At 37.7% G+C, this 26,577-nt stretch overlaps 2 protein-coding genes and 1 pseudogene across 2 annotated transcripts; all 3 read left to right on the forward strand.

Annotated features, from left to right (window-relative positions):
• The first annotated feature begins 16 nt into the window (after positions 1 to 16).
• On the forward strand, positions 17 to 8,862 carry LOC114747250 (potassium transporter 6-like; annotated as a pseudogene).
• A 3,607-nt stretch (positions 8,863 to 12,469) lies between these two features.
• Positions 12,470 to 15,375, forward strand: LOC114747234 (uncharacterized). Its single transcript, XM_028935530.1, has 4 exons — positions 12,470 to 12,701; positions 12,783 to 12,831; positions 13,360 to 15,177; positions 15,360 to 15,375. The coding sequence occupies exons 1-4, from the start codon at positions 12,470 to 12,472 to the stop codon at positions 15,373 to 15,375; spliced, it is 2,115 nt and encodes a 704-aa protein (XP_028791363.1).
• A 7,933-nt stretch (positions 15,376 to 23,308) lies between these two features.
• LOC114747240 (homeobox protein knotted-1-like 2) lies at positions 23,309 to 24,961 on the forward strand. Its single transcript, XM_028935541.1, has 3 exons — positions 23,309 to 23,448; positions 23,838 to 23,945; positions 24,632 to 24,961. Exons 1-3 carry the CDS (start codon positions 23,311 to 23,313, stop codon positions 24,815 to 24,817), a joined length of 432 nt encoding a protein of 143 aa, XP_028791374.1. The 5' UTR covers positions 23,309 to 23,310; the 3' UTR covers positions 24,818 to 24,961.
• Positions 24,962 to 26,577: the final 1,616 nt, after the last annotated feature.

The raw sequence follows: 26,577 nt of genomic DNA on the forward strand, positions 1-26,577 counted from the left end.
TTCCTCAACCTTCCATTCAGCCTCCCACAGCTGCCACTTTGGAGATTGCCCACCTTGTTCGGTGCCTGTGGCAAAAGAATGTATTGGTGGGCATGTGGTTCTTAGGAATATACCTTGTGGGTCAAAGGATATTAGATGTAATAAACTGTGTGGGAAGACCAGACGGTGTGGGTTACATGCTTGTGGCAGAACATGTCACCCTCCACCTTGTGATGGTCCATCTGGTTGTGACCAAGGTCTCCGAGCTTCTTGTGGTCAAACATGTGGTGCTCCAAGGAGAGACTGCAGGCATACATGTACAGCTGCGTGTCACCCTTCGGCACCATGCCCTGATATAAGATGTGAGTTTTCTGTTACAATTACTTGTTCTTGTGGCCGTATAACGGCAAATGTTCCTTGTGGTGCTGGTAGTGGTAGTGGTAATTATAATGTGGATTCCATACATGAAGCTTCCATAATTCAAAAGTTGCCTGTTCCACTTCAACCAGTGGAAAACAGCAAATTGATTCCCCTTGGACAAAGAAAGCTGGCATGTGATGATGAATGTGCTAAGTTGGAGCGTAAAAAGGTTCTTGCTGATGCTTTTGATGTCACCCCTCCAAACTTGGATTCTCTTCATTTTGGTGAGAACTCCACTACTGCTGAATTGCTCTCAGACATGCTCAGGCGTGATCCTAAGTGGGTTTTGTCTGTGGAGGAGAGATGCAAATTTTTAGTTCTTGGCAAGAGCAGAGGAGTAACCCATGGTTTGAAAGTCCATGTTTTCTGTCCTATGCTGAAGGATAAGAGAGATGCAGTGAGGGTTATTGCTGATAGATGGAAGTTGGCGGTGAGTGCTGCTGGTTGGGAGCCAAAGCGATTTGTCATAATTCATGTGACCCAGAAGTCAAAGGCTCCTCCCCGGGTGCTTGGGGTTAAGGGTACTACAACGGTAAATGCAACTTTCCCTCCACAATTCGATCCCTTAGTAGACATGGATCCCCGTCTTGTTGTCTCCTTTCCGGACTTACCAAGAGAAGCCGATATAAGTGCTTTAGTCTTGAGGTTTGGCGGTGAATGTGAACTTGTTTGGTTGAATGATAAAAATGCATTGGCTGTTTTCCATGATCCTAGCCGAGCTGCGACTGCAATGAGGAGGTTGGATCATGCAACAACTTATCATGGCGCTGTGGTGGTTGTACCAACTGCTGGGGCATCAGCAACATCGGCAGCAACTAATGCATGGGGAGGAGCTGGGACGCTGAAAGAAGGAGGAGCGCTGGCAGCATTGAAGGGGAATTCATGGAAAAAGGCTGTGGTTCAAGAGCCTGGCTGGAGAGAAGATTCTTGGGGTGATGAAGAGTGGACTACTGGTTCTGCTAATCTCCAGCCTTCTGCCTGGACGAGAGAAACACCTAAAGCCCCAATCACTGCTTCATTGAATCGGTGGAGTGTCTTAGACCAAGAATCATCTTCGAATTCAGCTGCTGAGTCCATTAGAACTGAAGTTTCTCGGAAACAATCAGCAAGTTCATCTTCTGGCCCAAAGCTGGAATCTGAATCCGGTGGTTCTGTTCCACGACAGCATCAAGGAAATGATAATGCGACAGAAGTTTCTGAAGTAGTAGATGATTGGGAGAAAGCTTATGAATGATAAAAGGGATCACATTCAGCAAACGCTTTTTTTCTTTTTTTGAGATGTCATTTTGTTGAAAAGAAATGGACAAGATTGCTTGACCTCTGGGCCTGGCTTATAAATTTTGGCCTGTTCAGGCAATTCCCCCATTTCCGGTCAATGTCCTCTCTCTGTGCGCCCCCCCCCCCCCCCCAAATTTTTTTTCTCTCTTTCGATTCCAACTCCTTATATACATCATTGAAGTGATAGTATCATCCCCGGCCAGAATTTGGTGTTCGCTTACTCTTAACGTAATCGATTTGCCCGAAAAATATTTGACCAGTCATATTATATTAGTTATGCTTCAGCACGCATTTGAAGCGTATCTATTTTAATGTATAGGATCTTAAAACGTCGCTTTCAGCTTGACATTACCGGCAAATTGAAAGATAATTTTTACTATTCAATAAATGAGCTCTTCAGGCGAATATGGGGCAGGTGATGTCGCGTCATTAACCTCCTGTTTTCTTTATTGATTTATGTTTCCTTACTTACCTGTGCATATCCCTTGATTGTTTTTCTCTCTATCGCGTCTTCTGGCTTGCACCTTGATCAAAATCACGTACATAACAAACAGTGCCTGTAAATGGAAATAAATAAAAGGGGAAGTTTATAACTTCAAGAAATCGTATGATTTGTTCTGAATTAGTGATTGGCTTAGACGGTAAAAGAAAATATGAGTTTTCTCGTTGGCTTAGATTTGCTTCTCGCAGAGTATTATGGAAGTAAGATTATGGTCATTTAAGAGACTTCCTTCATTCTACAATCTTTAGAAATGAAAAAAAAAAAAAAATCAAAGGATTTAGTCCCGACAATTTATATCTACTCTTAAAACAAATGATCTGATTTGTTTTCGCTTAATTACTATTCATAAAACCTCGAGAGGTACAATAAAGAAGTTTCCATAAGATGCTCTGATGGCAGCATATGCAGCAATCAGACCACATGTGCGCTTGTTCACACTAGTCACCATTCCCTGACGGAAATCCATGTGACGCTTATTGTGGCTATCAATTTCCCTTTTCAATCATTTTGGTTCATAATTTACTAGTCAATTTTATCTTTATTATAATGCATAAAATATTATGTGCATCAAAATAAAAAATAAAAAAAATTAAAATATTATCCCCCACCTCCCCTGTTTCCCTCTCTCTGTCTGCATGAGATATTCTGTTGTCATTGTCACTTCGGCATGCCTAGGCTGCTACGATGCCACCTAACATGAAATAATATAAAAATATATATATTTTGAAGGAAAGAGTGGCTTGGCTCAGATTGTGTGCTGAGACAAGCCAAGTCACGGGATCAACAAGTGAATATCACTATGTGAGATATCTCTGTTTTTCAATGACTTTGGATATTGGGTTTGTAGGGGCCTTTTAAGCTTGGTTTACTCCGTATTCTCCTCTCAAAAGCATTGATTGAATCGCTCGTCATAAATATTTCTGCCCATTTGCTCGTCTTGTAACTTCTTTTCATAATCAAGTTCAAGCGTATGGTCTGCTTTATCACTTCGTGTTTATGATTATGGATTCTCGGCTGCATCCTGATGCATATTTTGATGAGGTTAAGGTAAAAACTCTTTCTTTGATCTTATGTGCCATCTAAAAAGATAACCAATTGCTTGAATAGAGCTTTTTGGGTGGATTTTACCTCGTGTTTATTGTTCAAGATTAGTTGAACTTTGTTCCTGTGATAGCTGCTGGAGAAAGATTGAAGAAAATACAATACGCCAGACATATACTTCGTTTTCAACCTTATGACTTATAAATCTCTGGCCCTTTGGCATTCAAGGTTGCACTCTCAAAATGTGTTAGGATTTTTGGAGATTCTGGAAATAGAGATGGTTTAGTTTTTGTAGGATCAAAAGTAGTAAAACTTCTGTACGTTCAGCTTTTGTCTCCGTGACCCCAGTCAATCCAAGATTGATGAAAAAAAGTCATCTTGGCTTTGAGATGGACCGCTATTATAAAGTGTTTTTTTTTTGCCTTTTCTTGTCCTAAGTTATTTTATAATAGCTAATGATTTTTGGCCTTGAAGACTTGCGGCTTGATGGCTATTGTGCTCTGCACTAAAATGCAAGTTGCTAGTTCGAATAGGCAGAAACCGAAAAAGCTAATGACTTTTGAAGAAGCAATCAGGGATGTGATCCTTCTGATGATAAAATGTTCCTGTCTGAAAGATCTTATGCAGTGTTTTTTTCCCCTATCCATTTCTCTAAATACACATCGTGCATTTACTTGATTGATAAATAAAGGAAATCCGACCCCATTCCTATCTTCTTACTTTGGTAGAGTATTGTACATCTGAAAGTCAAAGGCTCCTAGCCTTTGGGTGTCTTATTCTGCGCAGGTAAACAATAGACTCGAATAAAAACAGCTCTCTCTCTCTCTGTTTTTTTTTTTTTTTTGGTGATCTTAAGATCACATAACTCTATCATTCAACAAAGTTTAGTAGGTAATATCGACTTTCCCAGATATAAGTAAACAAGATCTAAGTTTTGAAGTTACGTTATGCTTTCTGTTTTGAACCGCCAGCATTGGAGGGATCTTAGATTTGCCTACTTCGAATCAATAAGGAAATACATGTTGCTTTTGCAAATTCTATGATCTTGACTAATTGATCAGAGAGAGGTAATGCTGTTACCAATAGGTGAATTCATAGATTTTAAAATGAACGAAGGAAAATCAAAGGATTCTTAGTTACAGTGTTAACACCATGAAAGCCACAGTATATTGATCCATGGGCCACTTGTGCTTGGGGATGAATTTATGCATTCACATTTTCTTTATATGCACAACCATCACAAAGAGCAAGGTCTCTGGTGAAGATATAGTTAATGCAGTTCCACTGATAAGTGATCAGCAGTTCTTGTCATGGTGCATAATTTCCCCAATATATTCAGCACCAAATTATTCTATGCATGCTGTGTTAAAAAAAAGAAAGATAAAATTGTGGAACTTCAGGGGCGGAGTTATATTTTTGTCAAGCACACCTGGTTTAGAGCACTAAATCTCATTTGATATGAAGGGAGTCTTAGACTTTCTTGTTCAACCCAGTCAAGCATTTAACAGCATAATTCTGTTTCAAAGAAATCTTCTATATCAGTGTGCATTGAACAGTAAGTTGTCTGCGTATAAGTATTCAGCAAAACAGGATTGACTCCATGGTTTGTCAATATTTACAATCTCGTGTTGCTTTAATGTTTTATTCTATCTGTGTTAAAGATGCCAAAACTACATTTGAATTATGCAAGTTCTTTTTCTACTTGTCATAACCAATACCGTTTCAATTTTCTTCAGAAGAAAACATGGAAGCAAACTATTCTCCTGTCTTCTCAAATCGTTGGAGTAGTTTATGGTCAAATAAGCACTGCACCCTTGTATGTTTTTGGGACTATGCATCCCGGGGATGTGGATTCAAAGGATGTTGTTTACGAACTCTTTTCATTCATATTCTGGACTCTAACTGTCATTTCCTTACTGAAGTATGCCTTCATAATGCTGAAAGTTGATAATGATGGGGAAGGTAACTGATTATCTCCATAAACCATACAAATTTTGACAGAATAGAGCCTTCAAAATTTGACTTCTCATGGCAAAACTTTTTTAGGTGGCACTTTTGCGCTATACTCACTCTTGTGTAGACACGCAAAAGTTGGCCTGCTCCCGAGTGATAGAAGCACTGATGAGGTTATGCATTATGAGAAGAGTCCCTCTAACAGGAAGACGGATTCAAGGGCTCGAAGGGCCATTGAGAAGCACAAAAGCTGTCACTATTTGCTATTATCATTGGCTCTCTTTGGATCTTGTATGACTATCGGTGATGGGGTGCTCACTCCAGCACTTTCTGGTACACAAGCCTTATTCGCACTTTAATTTGCTAGAAGTAATTACTTGATTCAAGAGTTTTCTGATTTTTCTTGGGTAATCAAGTTATTTGGCTTCAATAACTTGGTTTATTTTTGGCTTCTTACCAGCCTTATCAGCTTCAAAGGGTGTTGAATGGTCCTTGGCAGATTTGTCGTGCTTATGTAAGAGCTAGGACCGAGGCTAGAAATTAAATCTAAATTTTTGTAGGCTTTATCATTCAATTGCTGGAATTAATTTTTTTTTAACCTTGTTGTCTATGACCAGTTTCCTCTTCACATCATTCTCAGCATTCAGTGCCAGAGGGTATTAAAAAATGTGAGTTCTTTCCATGTTCGTAGATATCTCAATTGGAATAATGTGCAGTTTCTTAAGCATATATTAACAATATATGTATCTGATTGACCATGCTTTCAGAACATGCTAATGACCCGTTTGCATTTAGCACATTTTGGCTTTATTAACCAGCCCTCATTACGTCATTTGTTCCAAGTTCTCACATATTATAGGATTTCCAAATATCCCAACCAAGCTTGATAACTTATTAACCAGCCCTTATTACATCATTTGTTCCAAGTTCTCACATATTATAGGATTTCCAAATTCTTTCAAATATCCCAACCAAGCTTGATAACTTCAGGGACGTCCCATGGGGTGAGAAAGCCATATATATTTTAACTCAATATTTGTCATACCTGATATCTTGTTCAACTTCTGCTCGACTCACTGCAGATGTACCTGTTCCCTCTGCATGTGTCATATTGGTTGGCCTTTTCGTGATGCAGCCTTGTGGAACGCGCAAAATTGGGTTCATGTTTGCTCCAATAATTTTGTTTGGCTCTTATTTGTTGCTGGAGTAGGGGTGTATAATATTTTCCAATGGGATGTGGAAATCATCTATAAGATATCCCCACTATACATGTTAAGATTCATCAGAAATATTGATCGTCCCAGATGGAGGTTGCTAGGGAGCGTGATTTTATGTGTAGCAGGTTGATGTCTTCTCCATAGAATTGTGAAAACATAACTCATGGATTAAAATATAGAACTATACAGTGATTTGAATTTCTGTCAAATTACAATAACTTCCATCGCTATATGATAAGTTCCTTGATCTGCTTGTCTGCAGGATCAGAGGCTATGTTTGCTGATCTAGGTCATTTCTCAAAGAAATCAATTAAGGTTCTATCTACAATCTCTTTTCTGTAATCTTCATGCTAAGAGTGACTGAAATTATTGTAACTTAGACATGGTGCCTCTGCTGCAGATAACATTTATTTGCTTGATCTACCCACTTCTTGTTTTAAGCTATGCGGGTCAGGCTGCATATATCTCCAAGAACTTGGGAACTGAAGACTTCATTCATCTTAGTGGATCTATGCCCGGTAAGCTGGTAAAGTGCTTTAATTTCAAGACATTTGTTTGTTTATCCAATTAAATATTAGTGCAGCTAAAAATATTGCTTGGTGGTTTCAGGACACTGCAATCATATCTTCACAATACTATCCCTATTTGCTTCAGCTGTTGGAAGCCAAGCAACGATAACAGCCACTTTTTCCATAATTAACCAGTGCCTGGCTCTAAATTGCTTCCCCAGAGTAAAAGTTATTCACACATCAAAGAAGATACTTGGACAGATTTACATCCCAGATATAAACTGGATATTGATGATTCTCAGTCTCACTGTCACTATTGGTTTCCGAGACCTGGTGAAAATTGGTAATGCGACAGGTACGCTATTTTATTCCCATCTTATGCTTCTCCTGGAAAATTCTTGACTTTTATTAGTGATGGAAAAGTAACCTTCCCTCTCACATATCCCCGTATGCAATCATTCTTGTGTTTGATTATCAAACTTGAGTCGGTTATTCCCGATGAAAAAAAGGAAGCTCTTGAAATAATAAAAGTAAACTGTTATATCAGTTCTTGTGACCAAAGCTGAGTCTAGAAAACTTTCTGATGAGAAGGTTAATGACCTTGTCTTGATACTTGTTAAATATCTCTCTTTGACAGCTTTGGCTATAATTAGTGGAATGCTGGTAACAACCAGTCTGATGTCACTCATCATTGCTCTGTATTGGGAGAAGAATTTGATCATCTCTGCATGCTTTCTTATTTGTTTTGGCTCCCTTGAAGCTGCATATCTTTCAGCATGTCTGCTACAATTTCACAGGGGAGCATGGTATCTATTTGTTCTCTTGGTGGTGACCATGACAATTATGATTGCGTGGCATTATGGAACTATGAAGAAGTATGAGTTTGATATAGAGAACAAGGTGTCCACTGAATGGCTCATAGATGTTAGTCCAAACCTCAGCATTTCCAGAGTACCAGGAATTGGCTTCATTTACACTGACATCTTAGCAGGAATCCCTGCTTTCTTTTCACATTTCATCACTAATCTTCCTGCATTTCATCAAATTCTGATATTGGTGTCCTTTAAGTCTCTACCTGTGCCTTATGTCCCAGAAAGTGAAAGGTATCTCATAGGCAGGATTGGTCCAAAAGATTACAAAATTTACCGATGCATTGTCAGATATGGATACTGTGATCATGTTAGGGACACGGATGATTTTGAAGAGCAGATAATACGTTCTATTGGGGAGTTCATTAATGTTGAACAGAGTGATATTGAATCCATGGATTCCCCACATAGAAGGATGATCATCATTGGAAATTCATCATCATCACAGGGAAATGCTTTAGTTCCTCTAGAGGATCTTGAATCAACCGAGGGACCAAGCCTAGCAAGCAGCGAATCTCAGATAAGTCCAGTTGCTAGTCCTCCTCCTTCTGCTAGGAGAAAAAAGGTCAGATTCATGTTGCCTGCAAACAGTCCTAAAATGCAGGCATCAGTGAGGAAGGAGCTCTTAGAGCTAATCGATGCTCGGGAAAGTGGTAGTGCCTATTTCCTGGGACAATCTCATTTAGTGGTTCGTGATGGCTCCAACATTCTGAAGAGATTCCTAATCATGACATACCGTTTGAGCGAAAAGAATTGTCGTGAGCCTCCAGTGGCACTGAAGATTCCTCATGCTGCTCTTGTAGAAGTTGGTATGGTCTGTACTATATAAGCTGAAGAAGTGAATTCAGTTTTACTCATCATACACACATACAAGGGGAAGATGAAGGTTGAGAAAATAAAAGGGAATGGATATAGGTAACAAAAGAAACGTATTGATATTATATGTGAAAGATGAAAAATCATATTACGTGCTCTTAGTTGCATGGATAATCATAGAAAGAATTTTAGAGTCCTTTATAGATCCCCACCTTATATGTAAGTTGAACTGATACGGTTACCTTTCTGTCCATATCTTCCCTGATCTTTTCCTTCTATGCTTTCTAGCAGTTACATAAAAAATCTGCTTACTCAACACATATTTCCTAGTTTTGATTTGTGAGACTTTGCAGTTTGAACCTTTAAAGGAAAACTTTTTATGAAGCTTTGCCGTTTGAAATCAACTAAGCCTTTCAAAAGCGTGTCTTAGTTTTGTTAAGATTTACAGAAATAGCGGAAGTTTTGTTTTAGTTGCTTGTTATGGTTAATAAGCCATAATAAGCACAGTCCACTCTCAAGTTGTAACCAACCTTAAATACATCTATTAATGATATCAGAAAGAATTTAGTTAGTCGGATTCATTTTAATTGTTCTTAATGTTTGGGCTGAGATGCCTGAGCATAAGATTTGTACTAGAGAACAACTATATCTGCAGAAACTGTGCATTAATGATTCCTTTTAGTACCAGCCTTTCAATATGTTTTGGCACTAAAAAACTAGTAAAGTTATAACAAAATAAAAATGATTTAGAGTAAAATTAATTGAGGAGACAAGTGCTACCGCTATGATATATCTGCATAGACCAACACAAACACAATAATGGGGTGCCATGTGGGGCAAGCTTATTATTATTGAATTGAAGAAGACTTTTATATATTTATAGGACTGTAGATCCACAGTGTTGTACTATATATGGATGAAGCTGGAGCAGGGCCCTCAATTATGGTACTTTACTATTTAGTGGAGAGATAGTTCTCTTCATAAACAGTAACATCTGTGATGATTTGTAGTCTTATTGTGCTTGTCCATATTTGCAACACATAAAAGGCTCAGCAACACTTTATACAAACACGTTCGTCTTTTGCCAATTTATATGATTGTAATATTTCCTATACTATTTCAATATAGAAGACATTACATGACACATGTCCTTCCTTCTGCTATAAAAATTGCAGGGAAATTATACAGAAATTACACAAAAATTTAAGTTCCTTTTTGAAATAACACTGAGTTCCAAAAAGTTTACTTTCATGTAATGCAATTGCAGTACACCTCCAAGTTTGTGAAATGAAACAAATAAACAATTGAATAAATAGATATTAGCTATACAACCACATTGGGTGCTTTTACTTAATCATGGATACACAAGATAAAGCATATAACAGGCCACACTATATATAAATTACTCCTTCAGTCCTAAATATAAAACCCTTATACACATTTTAAATATAAGACTCTTATACTAGTGTATATAAAGATTTTATATTTAGGACCGGAGTATAAATAGTTTAGCAATGCATTAAAAAAATGTGTCTAGCTATGTAATTAAAAAGAAAAGAATAAACCTCAAATTTTCAACTACATCAAAAGCAAAGGGGAAGATTTGGACAAAAGAATTCTGAAAACTAGACCCTGGTTAATTGGCTTAACAAAAAATGAATCAATTTATCAAATGAAGATTAATAAAGTGTTGTGATCATATATTCCACAAGAAAGCGTTCGAATATTCTTGGAATCCTAAATCTCTACCACAACAGCATTGTGCTAAAAATAGATAGTCACACAAGTAAAGTATACCTCACATTAACCAAATTGACTGGAGTTAGATTTATAGAAGAAATTAGTGCCTCACAACATGACAGGTCAAAATTTAAATATAAAAATATGCCACACATTTCGCTCCAAATATTACTCTGTTTCTGTTTATAAAGTTACTTGTGAGAAAAAAGTTTGTTCCTGTTATAAGACAATTAATGAGTTTTTTTTTCAATTTTATCTTTGTTAACTTAATAAATGCATAAAGAGAGATAAAGCAAATAGATAAGAGAGAATATAAAACATAGTTTTAATACCCTTCCTTTAATAAGAACACGTGCCAAAAAAAATATTAATTTAATATATTTCTTAGTTTGTAGGCTTGGATCACAAGTGACTTATAAATATGAACAAAGTAATATATATTTATGCCTTTACAACATCAAATTAGTACAAAGAAAATCAAATCCGTGGATTCTTTTTAGATCTGAAGAGCTCAGTGCTAGGTTAATTTGCAAGTATTTTTGCAAAAACTTTTCTGAGACACATGAGCTTCTTTAAAATTCAAAGAAAAAGGCGAGTCGCAATTTCCCAAAAAAAAAACATGTCTTTAGATTTATTTATGGTGGATATCTGTGGAGGTACTTTATGACCATGCCTCTGTAAAGGAAACAGAAAAGAACAAGCTTCTGATAAAAGAGAAAGCAAACAAAGCGAACAGTTGGAGTCTTGGCCCGTTCGGTTGGACCCTTAAGATGAAGATTTATGAATGAAAGAATCAATGGCTCCACCAGTAACACCATATATGTTTGACAGTTGAAACCAGTTTTTAAGAGAAGTGAGAAGGGAGGGAAAAAGGGGGAATTTCATAAGAAGATAAATTTTGAGTCAAGAATGTGTTTCATTAGTAAGAAGAAAAATATTATATCATGATTCTTTTTCATTAGAAGTTTGGTGTAAAGCAGCGTAATCATAGATATACAGTTTCAATGTAAAATACAAAACTAATATTTATATAGAGAAATGACATTTAATTTAAATATATAAAAATAATACTAACTCCAGTCTTAAATATTATAGCTTGTCGGAGGTTTATTTATTTACTTCTCAAAATAAACTCTATAGTGATTAGACATGTTAAAATATTTTTATTATAATGTACATGATTAACAATAATATTTTACGAAAGATATTATTTATTTATTATAAATAACTAAATCAATTAATTTTTTAAATATTTATAAATTAATTATTTAGTTTTTATATTAAAAACAAGATAAGATGAATAGTAGTAATAAATACCTAGTTAGAAAGCTATAAAACTTAGGGAAAATTGCAAATAAAGACCCCCCAATATATAAAATGGCAATCAGGGACCCCCAATTTGAGAAATTACTGCAGAGGACCCGGTCCCAATCTGCAATTATGAAATGTAAGGAAAATGGCTGAAATGCCCCTCACTCATCATGACTGTTAATGAAGGCAGAGACTAGGATTTTAATGGGTGGCGGGAGAGCTGGTGGAGTAGGATGAGCCGAACGAATATGTGTGATATTGGGATCTTCTAACATTGGCAATAATGCGAGTAACTTACTGAGTAAACCCTTCTTGTATTGTTCCCTGTAAGAGTTACACATCGTCACATTCTCCATCTTCATCTCTGCTGTGTGGGTGAGTAGGCTGGAGGAAGGGAGGGAATGGGAGGTGTAGTTGAAGATGAAAGATATCACAATGTAGGAGGTTGTGGTTAGTTGGAGGTGGGATATTTTTGTTTTCATAGTCTAAAGGTCATCTGTCATTTGTAGTGCACTGTGCTGGTTGCGATGGGGAAGGGGTCAGAGTGTAGTGGTTTGGCAGAGTGTAGGTTGGATAATGGCCGTTAGTTTGACCGTGAACGTTGAGGTGTTGCCGCGGAATGAGGGAATGACGATACCATGATTTTCGGTGTTGAAGTCGTCAAGCCCTAAAGTGAAGTTGTGAAGCCCTAAAGTGATGTTGGGAAGACAGGAGGTCACGGGTTTTTAATTTGGTATGTAAATGGTTGAGTCGATGGAATAAATGGGTAAATATTTATTAGTGAAGCTAACGTACTGACTAAACGTAAATTTTTGCTGCAGATTAGTATGAAAAATGGATTTCAATAACCGAAGAAGCTGTGGGAAGGAGTTGTTCTGTTACGTGCACATTGGTGGACATTTTGAAGCAAATGGTGAAGGGATAGTTAAATATATTGGAGGGAGTGTAAGGGTAACCAGTATAAAAGAATGGATAACAGTAGACGAGTTGTGTGGAATAATTTCACAGTGGATAGGCAATGATGGTGGTGGATATGAGATTAAGTATAAAGTTAAATTTGATGAGAGTACATTGATTGATCTTTGTGATGATGGTGATATCAGCAACTTGTTTAGATATAATGACAGCAGTGGTCATGTGTATGTAGGAGGGAAAGGGAATGATAGGGAACGTAGAGCAAGGAATGATCCAGACGTGTAAGTGGTTATGTTTTCCAATTGAATCTTGTTATTTACTAATATATTGTTGGTAATTCGTATAGAAATATTGTAATGAAGCTAATGGTGCTGCAGTCCTAAATTGTAATTAGTAAATGCAAGCATGTTATTGAACATAGTGGACATGTCATTTCCATTTGTAAACTTGTGTTTTAGAAATGCAGACTTGTTATTAGACATAAGCAGAGATTTCCATATGTAGACTTGTAATTCAACGTATTGAAGTTATAATTATCATATACGGACTTGTTATTTAGATCTGTAGATGTTATTTTACTAACCAATAGTTTCTATATGGAAACTTGTTATATGAGTAACTCAAGTTGTAATTACCACTTACGGACTTGTTAATTGAGCAAGGAATTGTTTGTAGATGTAGACTTGTTATTTTAGTTAGTAAAGTTGTAATAACCATATGCGGACTTGTTATTTAGATATGTAGACATGTTATTTTATTCAAACCTGTCGTTTGAATATAGCTGTCCTAACTTGGTATTATGGTGGCAGGAGTGAGAATTTATTTGGACTTTCACAATATATGAATACATTTGAAACGACCATTGGTGATGAACATGAGCCAGTGAATGTTGAGAATGGAGTTGAATGCCTAACTTTTGAAGGAGGCGGATCAAGTCAGAGAAGCAAGTGTAGTGGTTCAGAGAGTCAGGGAAGACTGACGGGCGAGATGAATTGTACGAAATGGGCAGGAGTGTTTGTAGGAGTGGGCCAATATGTTCCACATGCTGTTGCTTTTAGGGAAGCTGTGTACAGGTTCAGTATTGCAGAGAAGTTTGCAGCAAGATATATCAGGAATAGTAAGGAGAAGATGAATGTGAGGTGTAAAGTAGAAGGGTGTCCTTGGAAGATATGTGCAAATGCTGTTGGAAAGAACAGTCATCTATTACGTGTGACTACATTTTGCAATAAGCACATTCATTCAGCCCAAGACAATTTGATTGTGACTTATGGTGGGAGTGCTGCGTTGACATCATCAGTAATAGTTGAAGAGATAAGGGACCATGCTGAAAAACGGCCCACTGAGATAAGGAAGATGTTGGAGAGGGAGTATGGTGTGAGGCTTACATATTGTCAGGCATATAGAGCAAAGGAAAAGGCAATGGAAGAAATACATGGGAAACCGGAACAGTCCTATATGTTAATACCATGGTTATGTGAAAGGTTGAAGGAAACTGATGACAAAACGGTTGCTGAATGGGCCTCCATTGGTAATAGATTTGAGCGTGTGTTCATTGCATACGGTGCATGTGTTGAGGGTTTTTTGAACGGTGCAAGGCCTATATTATATGTTGATGGTACTCATTTAAGTGGTCCATATAAGGGGACATTACTGTCAGCTTCGGCATATGATGCGGATAATGAGATGTTGCCGTTTGCAATAGCAGTGGTGAAGGGAGAGAATCTTGATGACTGGACGTGGTTTTTTCACAAGATTAAACAAATTGTTGGTTCAATGCAACTGACTATTGTGTCAGATAGACATAATTCTATAATTGGTGCTGTGCAAGCAATATTTGGGGGTGAAAGGCATGCATACTGTTATAGGCATGTGAAGGAGAACTTTAGCTCTGAATATATGAAATTAAACAGAGGTCGGAGAAGGACAAGTGAAAATTCAAAGGAAGATGCATTAAAGGTACTGGATAAAGTGGCTTATGCAAGACTTGCGGATGAGTTTGATCATGCGCTGGATGATCTCAGAACCATGTCTCATGAGTTATATGAGTGGGTTATCAATCAAGGTGATGTGGATAGGTGGGCATTGAGCAAGTTCCCATATAGAAGGTGGGACAACATAACAACTAATTTAGCTGAATCTTTTAATGCTTGGATGGTAAGGGAGAGGAAGCATAACGTGGCCCAAATGATCCATGAGCACCGGGAGAAAGTAGCAAGAAAGATGCATGCATCATATGCAGCAATGACTAAGTGGAGTAATTGCGTTGGGCCAAAAATAGAGGCAAAAGTATTGGAGCATGTGTATTTCGGTAGGTACATGCACTGTGAGAATTATGGAGGGGGAAGAATATGCGTGCACACATCACGTGGAGACCAAAGAGTGGACCTTGGCCTACACAAATGTAGCTGTGGAACTTGGCAAATGTTAGGGATTCCATGCTCACATGCTTGTGCAGCCATTAAGACCATAGGGGGAAACGTTTATGATTATGTTGAAGAGTGTTACAAACGTTCATCCCAAGAAAAAATCTATGCCCGGAGCATGGTTCCAGTGGTGACAATTGATATGCCTCACCTGAATGACTATACGTTTGAGAATCTTACTGCTCAACCCTTGTTTTACCCCCAGTCACTGCTAGGCCTTCTGGAAGACCAAGAAGAAATAGAAAGGAATCACAATTCCACAACAAAAAAATATATCATTGCACTAGATGTCTTCATCCTGGACATACAAAGAGGACATGCAAAAATCCTAACCCAAGTTGACTTCCACTTACAAATGGGACAACTAATTTTTTTGGCACATATAGGGTTCATCCTTCTTAATTTTTTTGGGAGCAGGATGTTAGTAGATGTGCACATATATTTTTTGTTACTTCTATGTTTGGGACAAAGGGACATTAAGTGGAAGATGTAAGTTAATGTGCACTTGTCATTGAATGTTGTAAAGAACTTGTTGCTGTCAAAGAAATCAGAACTTGTCACTTCTTGTTATTTTGCATAGTTAAGTTGTCATTTGCTTTTGTGCACTTGTAATTTCATGTTCATCAGAAGTGGTTGCTGTCAGAAATGTGCAAAGTGTAATTCCGTGTTTATCAGAAGTGGTTGCTGTCAGAAAACGAAATGTGTCAAAACCTTATAGGAACTTGTCATGTGCATAGTAAAGTTGTCATTTGGCAATATGAAGTTGTCATTCCGTGTTTATCAGAAGTGGTTGCTGTCAGAAAACGAAATGTGCAAAGTGTAATTCCGTGTTTATCAGAAGTGGTTGCTGTCAGAAAACGAAATGTGTCAAAACCTTATAGGAACTTGTCATGTGCCATAGTAAAGTTGTCATTTGGCAATATGAAGTTGTCATTCCGTGTTTATCAGAAGTGGTTGCTGTCAGAAAACGAAATGTGCAAAGTGTAATTCCGTGTTTATCAGAAGTGGTTGCTGTCAGAAAACGAAATGTGTCAAAACCTTATAGGAACTTGTCATTTGGCATAGTAAAGTTGTCATTTGGCAATATGAAGTTGTCATTCCGTGTTTATCAGAAGGGTTGTGTCAGAAAACGAAATGTGTCAAAACCATATAGGAACTTGTCATGTGCCATAGTAAAGTTGTCATTTGGCAATGTAAACTTGTCATTCTGCGTTGATTAGAAGTGGTTGCTCTTGAAAATGTGCAATGTAATCACTGTCTTCAAAAGTATGAAAATGTATTAAAACCTTCTGGGAAATTGTCATTTTCCATAATAAACTTGTCATTTCCCTTTCTGAAGTTGTAACTTTGTGTTTACCAGTAGTGAAAATCCAGTCGTTTCATGAAAACATTATTCGAACTTGTAATTTTCGCTAGTGAACTTGTCACTTTCGTTTGTGAACTTGTCATTCTATGATTATCGTAAGTGGGAATCCACTAGTTTCAACAGAGAATCTCGGTTTCATGAAAACTTTATCGGAACTTGTAAATTTCCCAAGTCAACTTGTCAATTTCCTTAGTGAACTTGTCATTCCGTGATTATCATAAGTGGGAATCCACTCATCTCAACAGAAAATCTCGGTTTCACGAAAACCTTATGGGAACTTGTAAGTTTCACTAGTCAACTTGTCAATTTCCTTAGTGAACCTGTCATTCTGTGATTGTCGTAAGTGGAATTCCACTAATTGGAATAGAAATTTTCCCTTGCATGAAAACATCTTGGGAACCAGTGATTTGGCATTGTCATTCCAAATATAAGTGCTGTTATACCATCAATCCAAGCATATCATAACCATTACAATAATTGGCATACAATTTCAACAAATGAATCAATTGACAAAGTTAGTAAAAGTCACAACCTAATTTAAATGCTCTCTATAAAGACGTTCTCCTCTTCTTGGTCATTCGGCCTTTCTCTGGTTGTGAGATAAGATCATACACTTTGACGGCATTCATTGTCATCATGGTTCACCAGCCACCACATCAGCTCGCGCCGAAAAGAGGACACATCAGCCTGCACAGCAAGTTTACCACGAAACAAGTCACACGTGGTCACTCTTGATTGCACAATAAATAAAGTAATGTCAATACCTCGGTATATTCAAGGGAAACATCAGGCTCCCATTTCTTGAGCCATATGAGCACATGCACACCACAGTCCCTCCTGCCCACAACACCACCCTAACAGTTTCAGCTCCTCAAACCAACACAGCCAAATAACATATCACATGAGTAGGGTGTAGACACTCACAAATTTTTCTGTTGTGGTACATCAGGCCAGACAATTTCCAAGTTATCACTCAAATCTGGTCTGACCATGTGAAGTATGTCTTCAAACCGATCCCTCTGCACATATGCCATATTCATCAAAAGGATAATAATATAAAACTGTCATTTCCCTATCTAACATGCACAGGTCAGTAACATCTTACACATCCGGTGATGGCCATTTCTTGGGGGTCATATGTGGCTGCCTTCTTCTGCTTGGAGGTGGTCTTCTTACGCTGTAAACTTGCTCGCATGGAATCAAGGACATTAAACTTTGGGTCTTTGGTTCGAATGCAAAACAGAACCAATGCTCCCCAACTAGAGCAGGACCCAGAATCAAGTCACAGTCACCTATGTTGTAGCCAACATAATGCGGAAGTATTTGTCGTGCATGCTGGTTAGGATCCCAACGAGCTGGATCACGGGTCATTATGGCCTGTGAAATGCAGAAAACCAAGTTCTTATTCACTGTAACACTTTATTCTGTCATTTTCATTTCCAATCTTGTAAATCAACAAAGCCTATTAGTAATACAGAAACCTCACCATGAAGTCTGCATCAAATATATGCCTCTAACTCGGCCTTCAACTGCCTGCTGCTCTTGCACCAAAGCCTTACAGACCAACGACATCACTCGGTTACTCACCCTGTTATTTCCACCAAGCGAATGCAGCAATCGTCGGGGGATGTCTTCATCAAACATTCTGATCAAAGGACTGAAACATATTCAAGTGAGTTACTAGATGTGTTATGTTAACATGTAGTCAACAAATAAGATCACATAAGCAAAGATTTTCACTTACATCTCACCCTCATCACCTTTGACAGCTCGGCTGACTAAGTTGAAAAAAATATCCTTGGGCTCCATAGGCCTCTTCACTCTTGATTGTGCCTTCAACTCCAACCAAGGAGACTTGATCTTGCTGAACCGAACCCTAGTAGATCTCCTTAGTTGTTGTGCCTCCACAGATACAGGTTCTGGATCAGGCCCAACATATTCAACAATGGCCAGGGGGGATACCTCCATCGGTGAGTGACCTTCTGCCTCATCACCTTCAATGGTGGGTGACACTTCCCTAGGGGGACTGGCTGCAGGTATGTCACCCTCTGCATCACCCTTGTATTCCCTCTCCCCTTCGCTCCTGTCATCACCATCCCCTTGACCCTCTTCCTCCATCTCTTCATTGTCGCTGTCATTCTCTGTGTCGCCCTTCCCATGACTGTCTCCATCTTCACTGCTTACTTCATCCTTCTCCTTTTCCTCAGTTGTGTCATCATTGTTGCGCCTCTCCTCCTCATCATCTTCAGAGTCACTTCTATTTGTAGGCACTGTCTCAACCCGAGCCTTTCCTCTTGATTTACCCTTCCCACCATCTCCCTGTCTTGGGATTTGCACCTTCACCAACTCCTCATCCACCATTTTCATTAGCATCTTTTGCCCTTCCTCTATCCTCTTCATTAGGCGCTCACGTAACTTCTTCAGCTCCTGCATGTAAAAGACATTAATCAAGTAAGTATATACAACAACAAGTTCACTATGGAAAATGACACCTTCACTATGACATATTGACAAGTTCAGTAAACCAGATTACAATTCAGGTATGGCAGATCACAAGTTCATTATACAGAATTACAAGTTCAGTAAACAAAATCACAACTTAGGTATGGCAGATCACAAGTTTATTATACCGAATGACAACCTCAGTAAACCAGATTACAATTCAGGTATGGCAGATCACAAGTTCATTATACAGAATTACAAGTTCAATAAACAAAATAACAACTTAGGTATGGCAGATCACAAGTTTATTATACCGAATGACAACCTCAGTAAACCAGATTACAATTCAGGTATGGCAGATCACAAGTTCATTATACAGAATTACAAGTTCAATAAACAAAATAACAACTTAGGTATGGCAGATCACAAGTTTATTATACCGAATGACAACCTCAGTAAACCACATTACAATTCAGGTATGGCAGATCACAAGTTCATTATACAGAATTACAAGTTCAGTAAACAAAATCAGAACTTAGGTATGACAGATGACAAGTTCATTATACCGAATGACAAGTTAAGTAAACAAAATCACAACTCACGTATGGCAGATGACAAGTTCATTATACCAAATGACAAGTTCAGTAAACCATATCACAACTCGTGTATGGCAGATGACAAGTTGATTATACCGAATGACAACATCAGTAAACCAAATTACAATTAAGGTATGGTAGATCACAAGTTCATTATACAGAATTACAAGTTCAGTAAATCATATCACAACTCACGTATGGCAAATGACAAGTTCATTATACCGAATGACAAGTTCAGTAAACCATATCACAACTCACGTATCGCAGATGACAAGTTCATTATACCGAATGACAAGTTCAATATACAAAATCACAAGTCAGTCTACCCATTGATAAGTTCAATATGGCCAATCACAGCATAAGTATTGCGAATAACAACTTAAGTTTGCCAAATTACAACTTAACAATGACAAAGCTCTATGTCACTATAGCAAATCAGAACTTCAGTATAGGAAATGACAACAATACTATGGCAGATAACAAGTTCAGGTTACGAAATAAAAACTTTAGTTTACCAATTATACCACATACCGGGTCCAAAAACTCTACAATTATCCTCTCTTCTTTCCCTGTCACAACTTCACTGCCTTTTCCTCCATACATAATTCCCCTAACACTCTTCCTCTCCTTGCTGGCCAATTCTTTTATCTTCTCATCAGTCCAGTATTCAATTGCAGTAGTGGACTCTCGGCCAACAGGCGTGTTTAGGTTAAAATTCTCACCAAAAAAAAGCTGCAAGCCAGCCACATATATACAACATTAACGTTATGCACATCGGTAATCAAATGCAAACACAATGACAAATAAAATAGTCATACCAGAAGTAAGTATATGCAGCCACCAACAGTGCTACTCCCCTGCCCTTCATTGCCCCGCCTGTACCCTTTGACATAGTCTCCCATTTCTTTCCAGAGGTCCTTTATAATATAGGTAGCCCAATCATACTTTCCAAAGTCATCCATTGTGCAGCGCATGACTCTAACCAACTTCTCACTCACTTCTGAGCTTGAATTCGGACATAGAAAAGTACCCAGGGTGTATAGCACAAATAAAAACTCGAATCTGTGATCCTCCTCCCCTGAAACAATGTCGTTTAGTATTTTGCTGAATGACACTTTCCGATATTCATTTCTCAACTCCTGATACGTAGCATCACTCTCATCAACTTTAGTTTTCACCTCCTCCCCACCGTGACGGATTCCTAGCAGTTGCTCAACATCTTCTGCTCCTATTTCCTCTGATTTGCCCCTGATTGTAAATTGATGCGTTGGCGGGTCATATGATCTCAGCATGGTCACAATGAGATCACGGGGTAGTCTCTTTAATCCAACCTTCAACAGCCTCCCGAAGCCCATCCTCTCAACCCTCTCCCTTAAGTCTTCATTATTGTTCACAAAGTGCAGTAATTTTCTTAATCCCTTCAGGGACACCCGGGTTAGAAATGATGGGACATGTTTCTTTTTCTCCTCTTCTCCCTTTTGTGCCCTTCTTTTCTTCACCTCCTCGGTGTACCTCATCTTCTCTTCAGCGGCCAGAGCTTTCCATGCATTTGACGCAGCATCTCTTTTTTGTTTGGCTGTCATGTCAGGGTCAGCTATTGTGGCCATAAACTCACTTCTGAATAACAACCAACCGTTGTGTGCCTTTTTTGATCCAGAGGCTCCTTCTGATGCCATCTTCCTCTTCCTGCAAAATATTCAACATACAATCCTTCACAACCACATTTACTAACTAACTATCACCTCTGTTAACAACCTATTCTGTAACCAACAGCCTTCTTACATCACCACCATTGACTTCTTATTTCGAAACATGTACTTGTAATTCATATAAGCAAGTTGTTAATTTCTCAAAGTAAACTTGTTATTCTCAACTACTTCTCATGCTTGTTATTTCTCATCATTAACTTGTCATTTATAATTATCAACTAGTTATTTTACATTATAAAGTTCTCCATTTGTCATAATCGCCTTTCTTATTCCCAACTTCTTATTGTCATTTTTAAACTTGTCATTTCCTATTGTTAACTTGTTAGGAACCCATGGCAACCTTCTTATTCCCAACTGCTCAATAACTTGTTATTCATTATATTCAACTTGTTATTTTCTATTACCAACTTGTCAATTACACATTCTTATTTTGCATTATCAACTTGTCAATCCCCCTACTTCAATTTTGTCATTTTAAATGACACTATCACTTTAACATCTCTTCAGATCAATTAATAGTTAACCAATTCAATTTGCCCTTTACCCATTCAAGTGTCGTCATTTCCCAAACTAATCTTGTCATCCTCCTAACTGATCTTCTAATTCCCTTCCCACCCAAACCCATTCGCCCATCTTCTTCCACAGATAACCATTTTTCGCCAATCAGTCACAGCATATTCAACAGAAAAAACATATATATACGTTCCTGCCCTAAACGCATTCCCTTCCCTCTCGTTAATGTATCACACAGGCAGCAACGAACACAAACAAACTAAAGCTTGAAACTTACCACCAGATTTTGTCGCCAAATGCCGCTGTTAACTTTGATAGCCACACACGACTGTCACGATGCCTCTACCTCCTCCCTTGCCTTTGATGATGTCGATAGATCACTATTCCAGCACGACTCCGTTCTCGTCTCCCACAGCAAATACACTCTTCTCTCACACAATACTCCTATCGCCGCAAAATGGAAACAAACTCTTGCGCACAAATAAACAGAGCAGACCGCAAAGAATGGCCGAGGGGATATACAAAGGAAGTTACCGCGCGTTTTGGGGGGAGGAGAGCGCGGACAGGTTTTTTTCTTTTCAAATGAGTGAGGGGCATTTCAGCCATTTTCCTTACATTTCATAATTGCAGATTGGGACCGGATCCTCTGCAGCAATTTCTCAAATTGGGGGTCCCTGATTGCCATTTTATATATTGGGGGGTCTTTATTTGCAATTTTCCCTAAAACTTATGCTTCAAGTTCATGCTACGAACAAAGTGCATGCGCTTAGCATTACTGAATTTTGCGGTGTCAGTTTAGGGACAATAATGCCCCCCTTGACCGGAAGATTTTTTTCATTAGACGTGCAACGTTTTCCATCCACTCTTATTTATAAACTTTAAATTTAGAAAAAGATATGGTCTATTTTATAAGTTTCAATTTGATATTTGTTTTAATATTTAATATTTTTTTATTTTTGTCTTTAATTATTTATTTATTTTCTCTCCTTTATTATACTCTTTCTTATTATATTTTCTCACACATTCTTTTTCATTATTTGTCTCATTTATTATAAGCGCATATTTAGAAACAAAATTATATTTTTAACCTATTTATTATTTCTAACTAATTTTGACTAATAGTTCGTTATCCGCAAATTAGTTGTATAAAACTTATAATAAGGATATTAGTCAAACCAGGGAGACTTTTTGTAAAACTAACAATCAATGTTACCAATAAATAGTTTAATTAGATAAATAAATACTGGTTAGTGCAAAATCTAAAAGCAAAAAGGTTTAAACCTATTTTAATTGGGTGGAAAAGGAAGGGGTAAAGCAGGACAAGAAAAAGAAAATGAGAGGGAGGCCATTTCTCGAGAAAGGCCCGATGTGTAGCTTTCAGGAAGGAAGGGAGGAAGAAACGGGAAAATGGGGGAGGCAGAAAGTCCAATCCCTTCATTTGCTTTCGTTCTTATGTCCATATTCCTCTCTCAACTCTCCTCTCTGACCCCTTTTCCCCCATTGTCCCTTCACCCCTTCCCATGCAAATTTCTCCCCTTCGCTTTCTTCCAAACTTAGTACAATCTTCTTCCACTGTTCACCGACCGTACCACTCATCCATCCCTCGCACTGCCCTCTCTCACTTACATTTTATATATACATATATATTCTATCCAGACACACAAGATCTATATATATGGTATGCCAAAGGGTACTTTGCGTATGCTCAAATATGGATATGGAATCTGAGAGGCTTCACAGTGCTGAGAACAGTGAACAAGGTTTAGAAAAGGACGATGTCCTCAAGAGAAGAATCTCTAGCCATCCTCTCTATGAACTCCTAGTTCAAGCTCACTTGCAGTGTTTGAAGGTCTCTCTCTCTCTCTCTCTCTCTCTCACCTTCCTAGTGCATCGTTTATATTCATACTGTACAGAGTTTGTCTCTCATTTCATGATTTCTTGAAATAATCCTCTGGTCCTCCTAGCTGTTTTTGTGTCTCACTTGCAAAGAAATCACAGAGATATTGGATTGTCTATTCACAGATGATCAAGGCAAAGGCTATCTTAAAACTAGCTAGGCATTTTGTTGTAATTTATGTTACATATATGCATTTGAATGTTCAGATTGGTTGTTAATGGAAAGAAAGAATAATGATTACCAGTAAAAATGAACTGGTCACTTCATAAGTTATTTCAGTTTCATTGTGTAGAGCAGGAAAACAAATTCATGATTAATCAGTTTTTCTCTTTGTTCAGCAGGTAGGTGAAATTTCCGACTTGGAGAGAGCGTTGGAGATGGATCAGAAGCTAATTATGAACAGGCAAAGCTTGGACGTATTCAGCGAGCCAGAGCTTGATCTCTTCATGGTATGACTTCTGCAATTCCCAGTCTCTCTATCTCTGTCTCTTCTCCTTGCTCTGTCCTTCTCAGAGCGGTCTCAGTTTTTACACAGAAGACATTATATTGAATGCTTGAGAGGATCTGACTGAGAAATGTACTACAGTTCAGGGAATCCCATGGAAAAAAAGAGAGACAAAGAGCATCAAGATGGCTTTGTTAATTTCTTACATTGATGGAAACCTCTCATGGAATCCCAAAGCATGTTCATGAAAATGACTTCTCTGATGAATGTGCATAGTTTTTTGTTCCAACTCTATCACCAGTCTGTGTCCTCAAGGGCTCACTCGCCTTTATTATAAATGCTACAATTAATCTCCTCGGTGATCTATGTTGCTTCCTGTTCAGAAACAAAACATGACAAAATACAACTTTTTTTTAATTGACAATGTCTATTTTACTTAGCTAATAGCCTTAACCTGATACAAATGGCATCCTTAATCTCCTAGACTTGAGTTTAACAGAAGCATCCTATTACCGGTCTCACGTCGGGAAGTCTCATAAGTCTGATGTAATTTTTAAGTCAAAGGGACTCTCTTGGCTAGTCTTTTGGGATCAAACTTTTTCTTTGAACTTGTGTTTATAATAAAGGCAGGTGTTCACGGAGAATCACTGATGAAAGTTTATTATTTTTCCATATATGAATATTGAAAAGGAAGCATATTGCAAGGCGTTGGGGAAGCTGAAGGTAGATATGGAGGAACCACAACAAAAGGTGATGGCTTTCATAAACAACATGCATTCACAGTTGAAGGAGCTCACTTTGCCTGGTCATCACCCACCTGCTGCGTCGTCTCCCACAACTTCTTCTGCTCACTGCAATATTCTTCAAAGTGATTGATTCTTCACTTTAGAATTTAAATTAGAGCTTCACTTTTCTTAGTGTGGTTGTTATTATGATTAATGTGTTCGAATCTCCTAGCTAGGCTAATAGCTTATTATTTAAAGCCTCTGTTATTTCCCATTTGGCAAAAGCTGATTCTGTTTAAAGCAGCCATATATGATATTAATTAAATGGGAATGATTGTGGTTTATATGGGGTTGTTATATTACAATGAGTTACAACTTACAAATACCCAAAAAAACAAAAAGAAAAGAAAAGAATCAACTGTCTTAATTCTTTTTTCTTAGAATACAAAGATTTGATTCTCTAAAACTTTTAAGTATTCTTTTAAATTTGATATGTCGTAAAGTTGTCCTTTTTTTATTTAATTTCTCGCGAAGGAGATATTTCTCAACTTGGTTTTTTTCACTACATTTTTTTCTCAATTTAGCTTATCATAGCATTGTTTTCTCAATGGGATCCTTTGCATATATTTTTTGGATAGGGATTCTTTATACATAAGTATTCTCATTTTGGATAGTAAAACTCCTATATTGCATGAAATTTGAAAAATAAGCCACATTATTTATACTTAGAATAATGGGGATGATTTTTTATTATATGTGAATTGAATATTTATATGTGCTCTTAATAAAATTAACAGTCTACATATGAGATGACGACGACGATGATTAAATCACAATCTGTGTAAATGTTATTAGTCCGTTCATTGTATTTTATTTGTGAGAAACTGACATGATAACGCCACTGACAATTATCTGAGCAGTAATAAAAGATTAAGGAGGAGGGTTGTGTTAGACTTTCGACAGCTAACGTAAAAATCTGTCAAATCTCATGAACATGGATCAACAAAATAATTATGCCACTGCAAGGTCGTTACCCAGAAGTAAAGTGTTGTATGGCTCGAGTACAGTGAGAAGTGAGCCAGAGCCGCTGTATCATAGCCCAGAGGTAGTGTTAAATGAGCAAGGGCTACCGCACTCTTTTGGACAAAGGCGGCTAAAGAAGTTAGTTTATGAGAGCAAGATTAGTTTGGCACTTGGAATATTGGGACTTTGAATGAGAAATCTATGGAGGTAGTAGGAGTTATGAGGGATAGAATGATTGACATCTTGTGCCTCCAAGAAACTAAACAGGTTGAAGAAGTTTTCATGGATTTTGGAGGGTATAAACTTTAGTACACAAAGAAGGTGAGTACAAGGAATGGTGTTGGTATCATTGTTGATGGAACATGGAAGAAGAATGTGGTGGAGGTTAAAAGGTTTGAGGGCAGAATAATATCTTTAAAAGTAATTGTCGGAAAGGATACTATAAATATCATTAATGCCTATGCATCTCAGGTTGGGACAGAGGCACACCTTAAAGATAAGTTTTGGAAAGATATAGAGGGGTTGGTTCAAAGCATACCACTTGAAGAAAAAAGTTTTATTGGTGGGGATCTTAATGGACATGTCGGAAAGGAAGCAGGACAATTTGCTGAGGCTCATGGTGGTTTTGGTTTTGGGGAGCTTAACAATAGAGGACAATCTATTCTTAACTTTTCTCTTGCATACAATCTCAAGATTGTCAACACTTGTTTTAAGAAGCGAGGAGAGCATTTAATTATGTACAAGAGTGGAGTCTCAAAATCACAGATTGATTTCTTTTTTGTTAACAATCCAGACAAAAGACTATGTACTAATTGCAAGGTGATTCTTGGGGTGACTGCTCAACATAAAGTATTTATTCTTGATGTGTGTTTTAAGAGTATCAAACAA

The sequence above is a fragment of the Neltuma alba genome, unplaced genomic scaffold (assembly GCF_004799145.2).
Source record: "Neltuma alba isolate B1F8T4 unplaced genomic scaffold, ASM479914v2 tig00000868_pilon, whole genome shotgun sequence".
NCBI lineage: Eukaryota > Viridiplantae > Streptophyta > Magnoliopsida > Fabales > Fabaceae > Neltuma > Neltuma alba.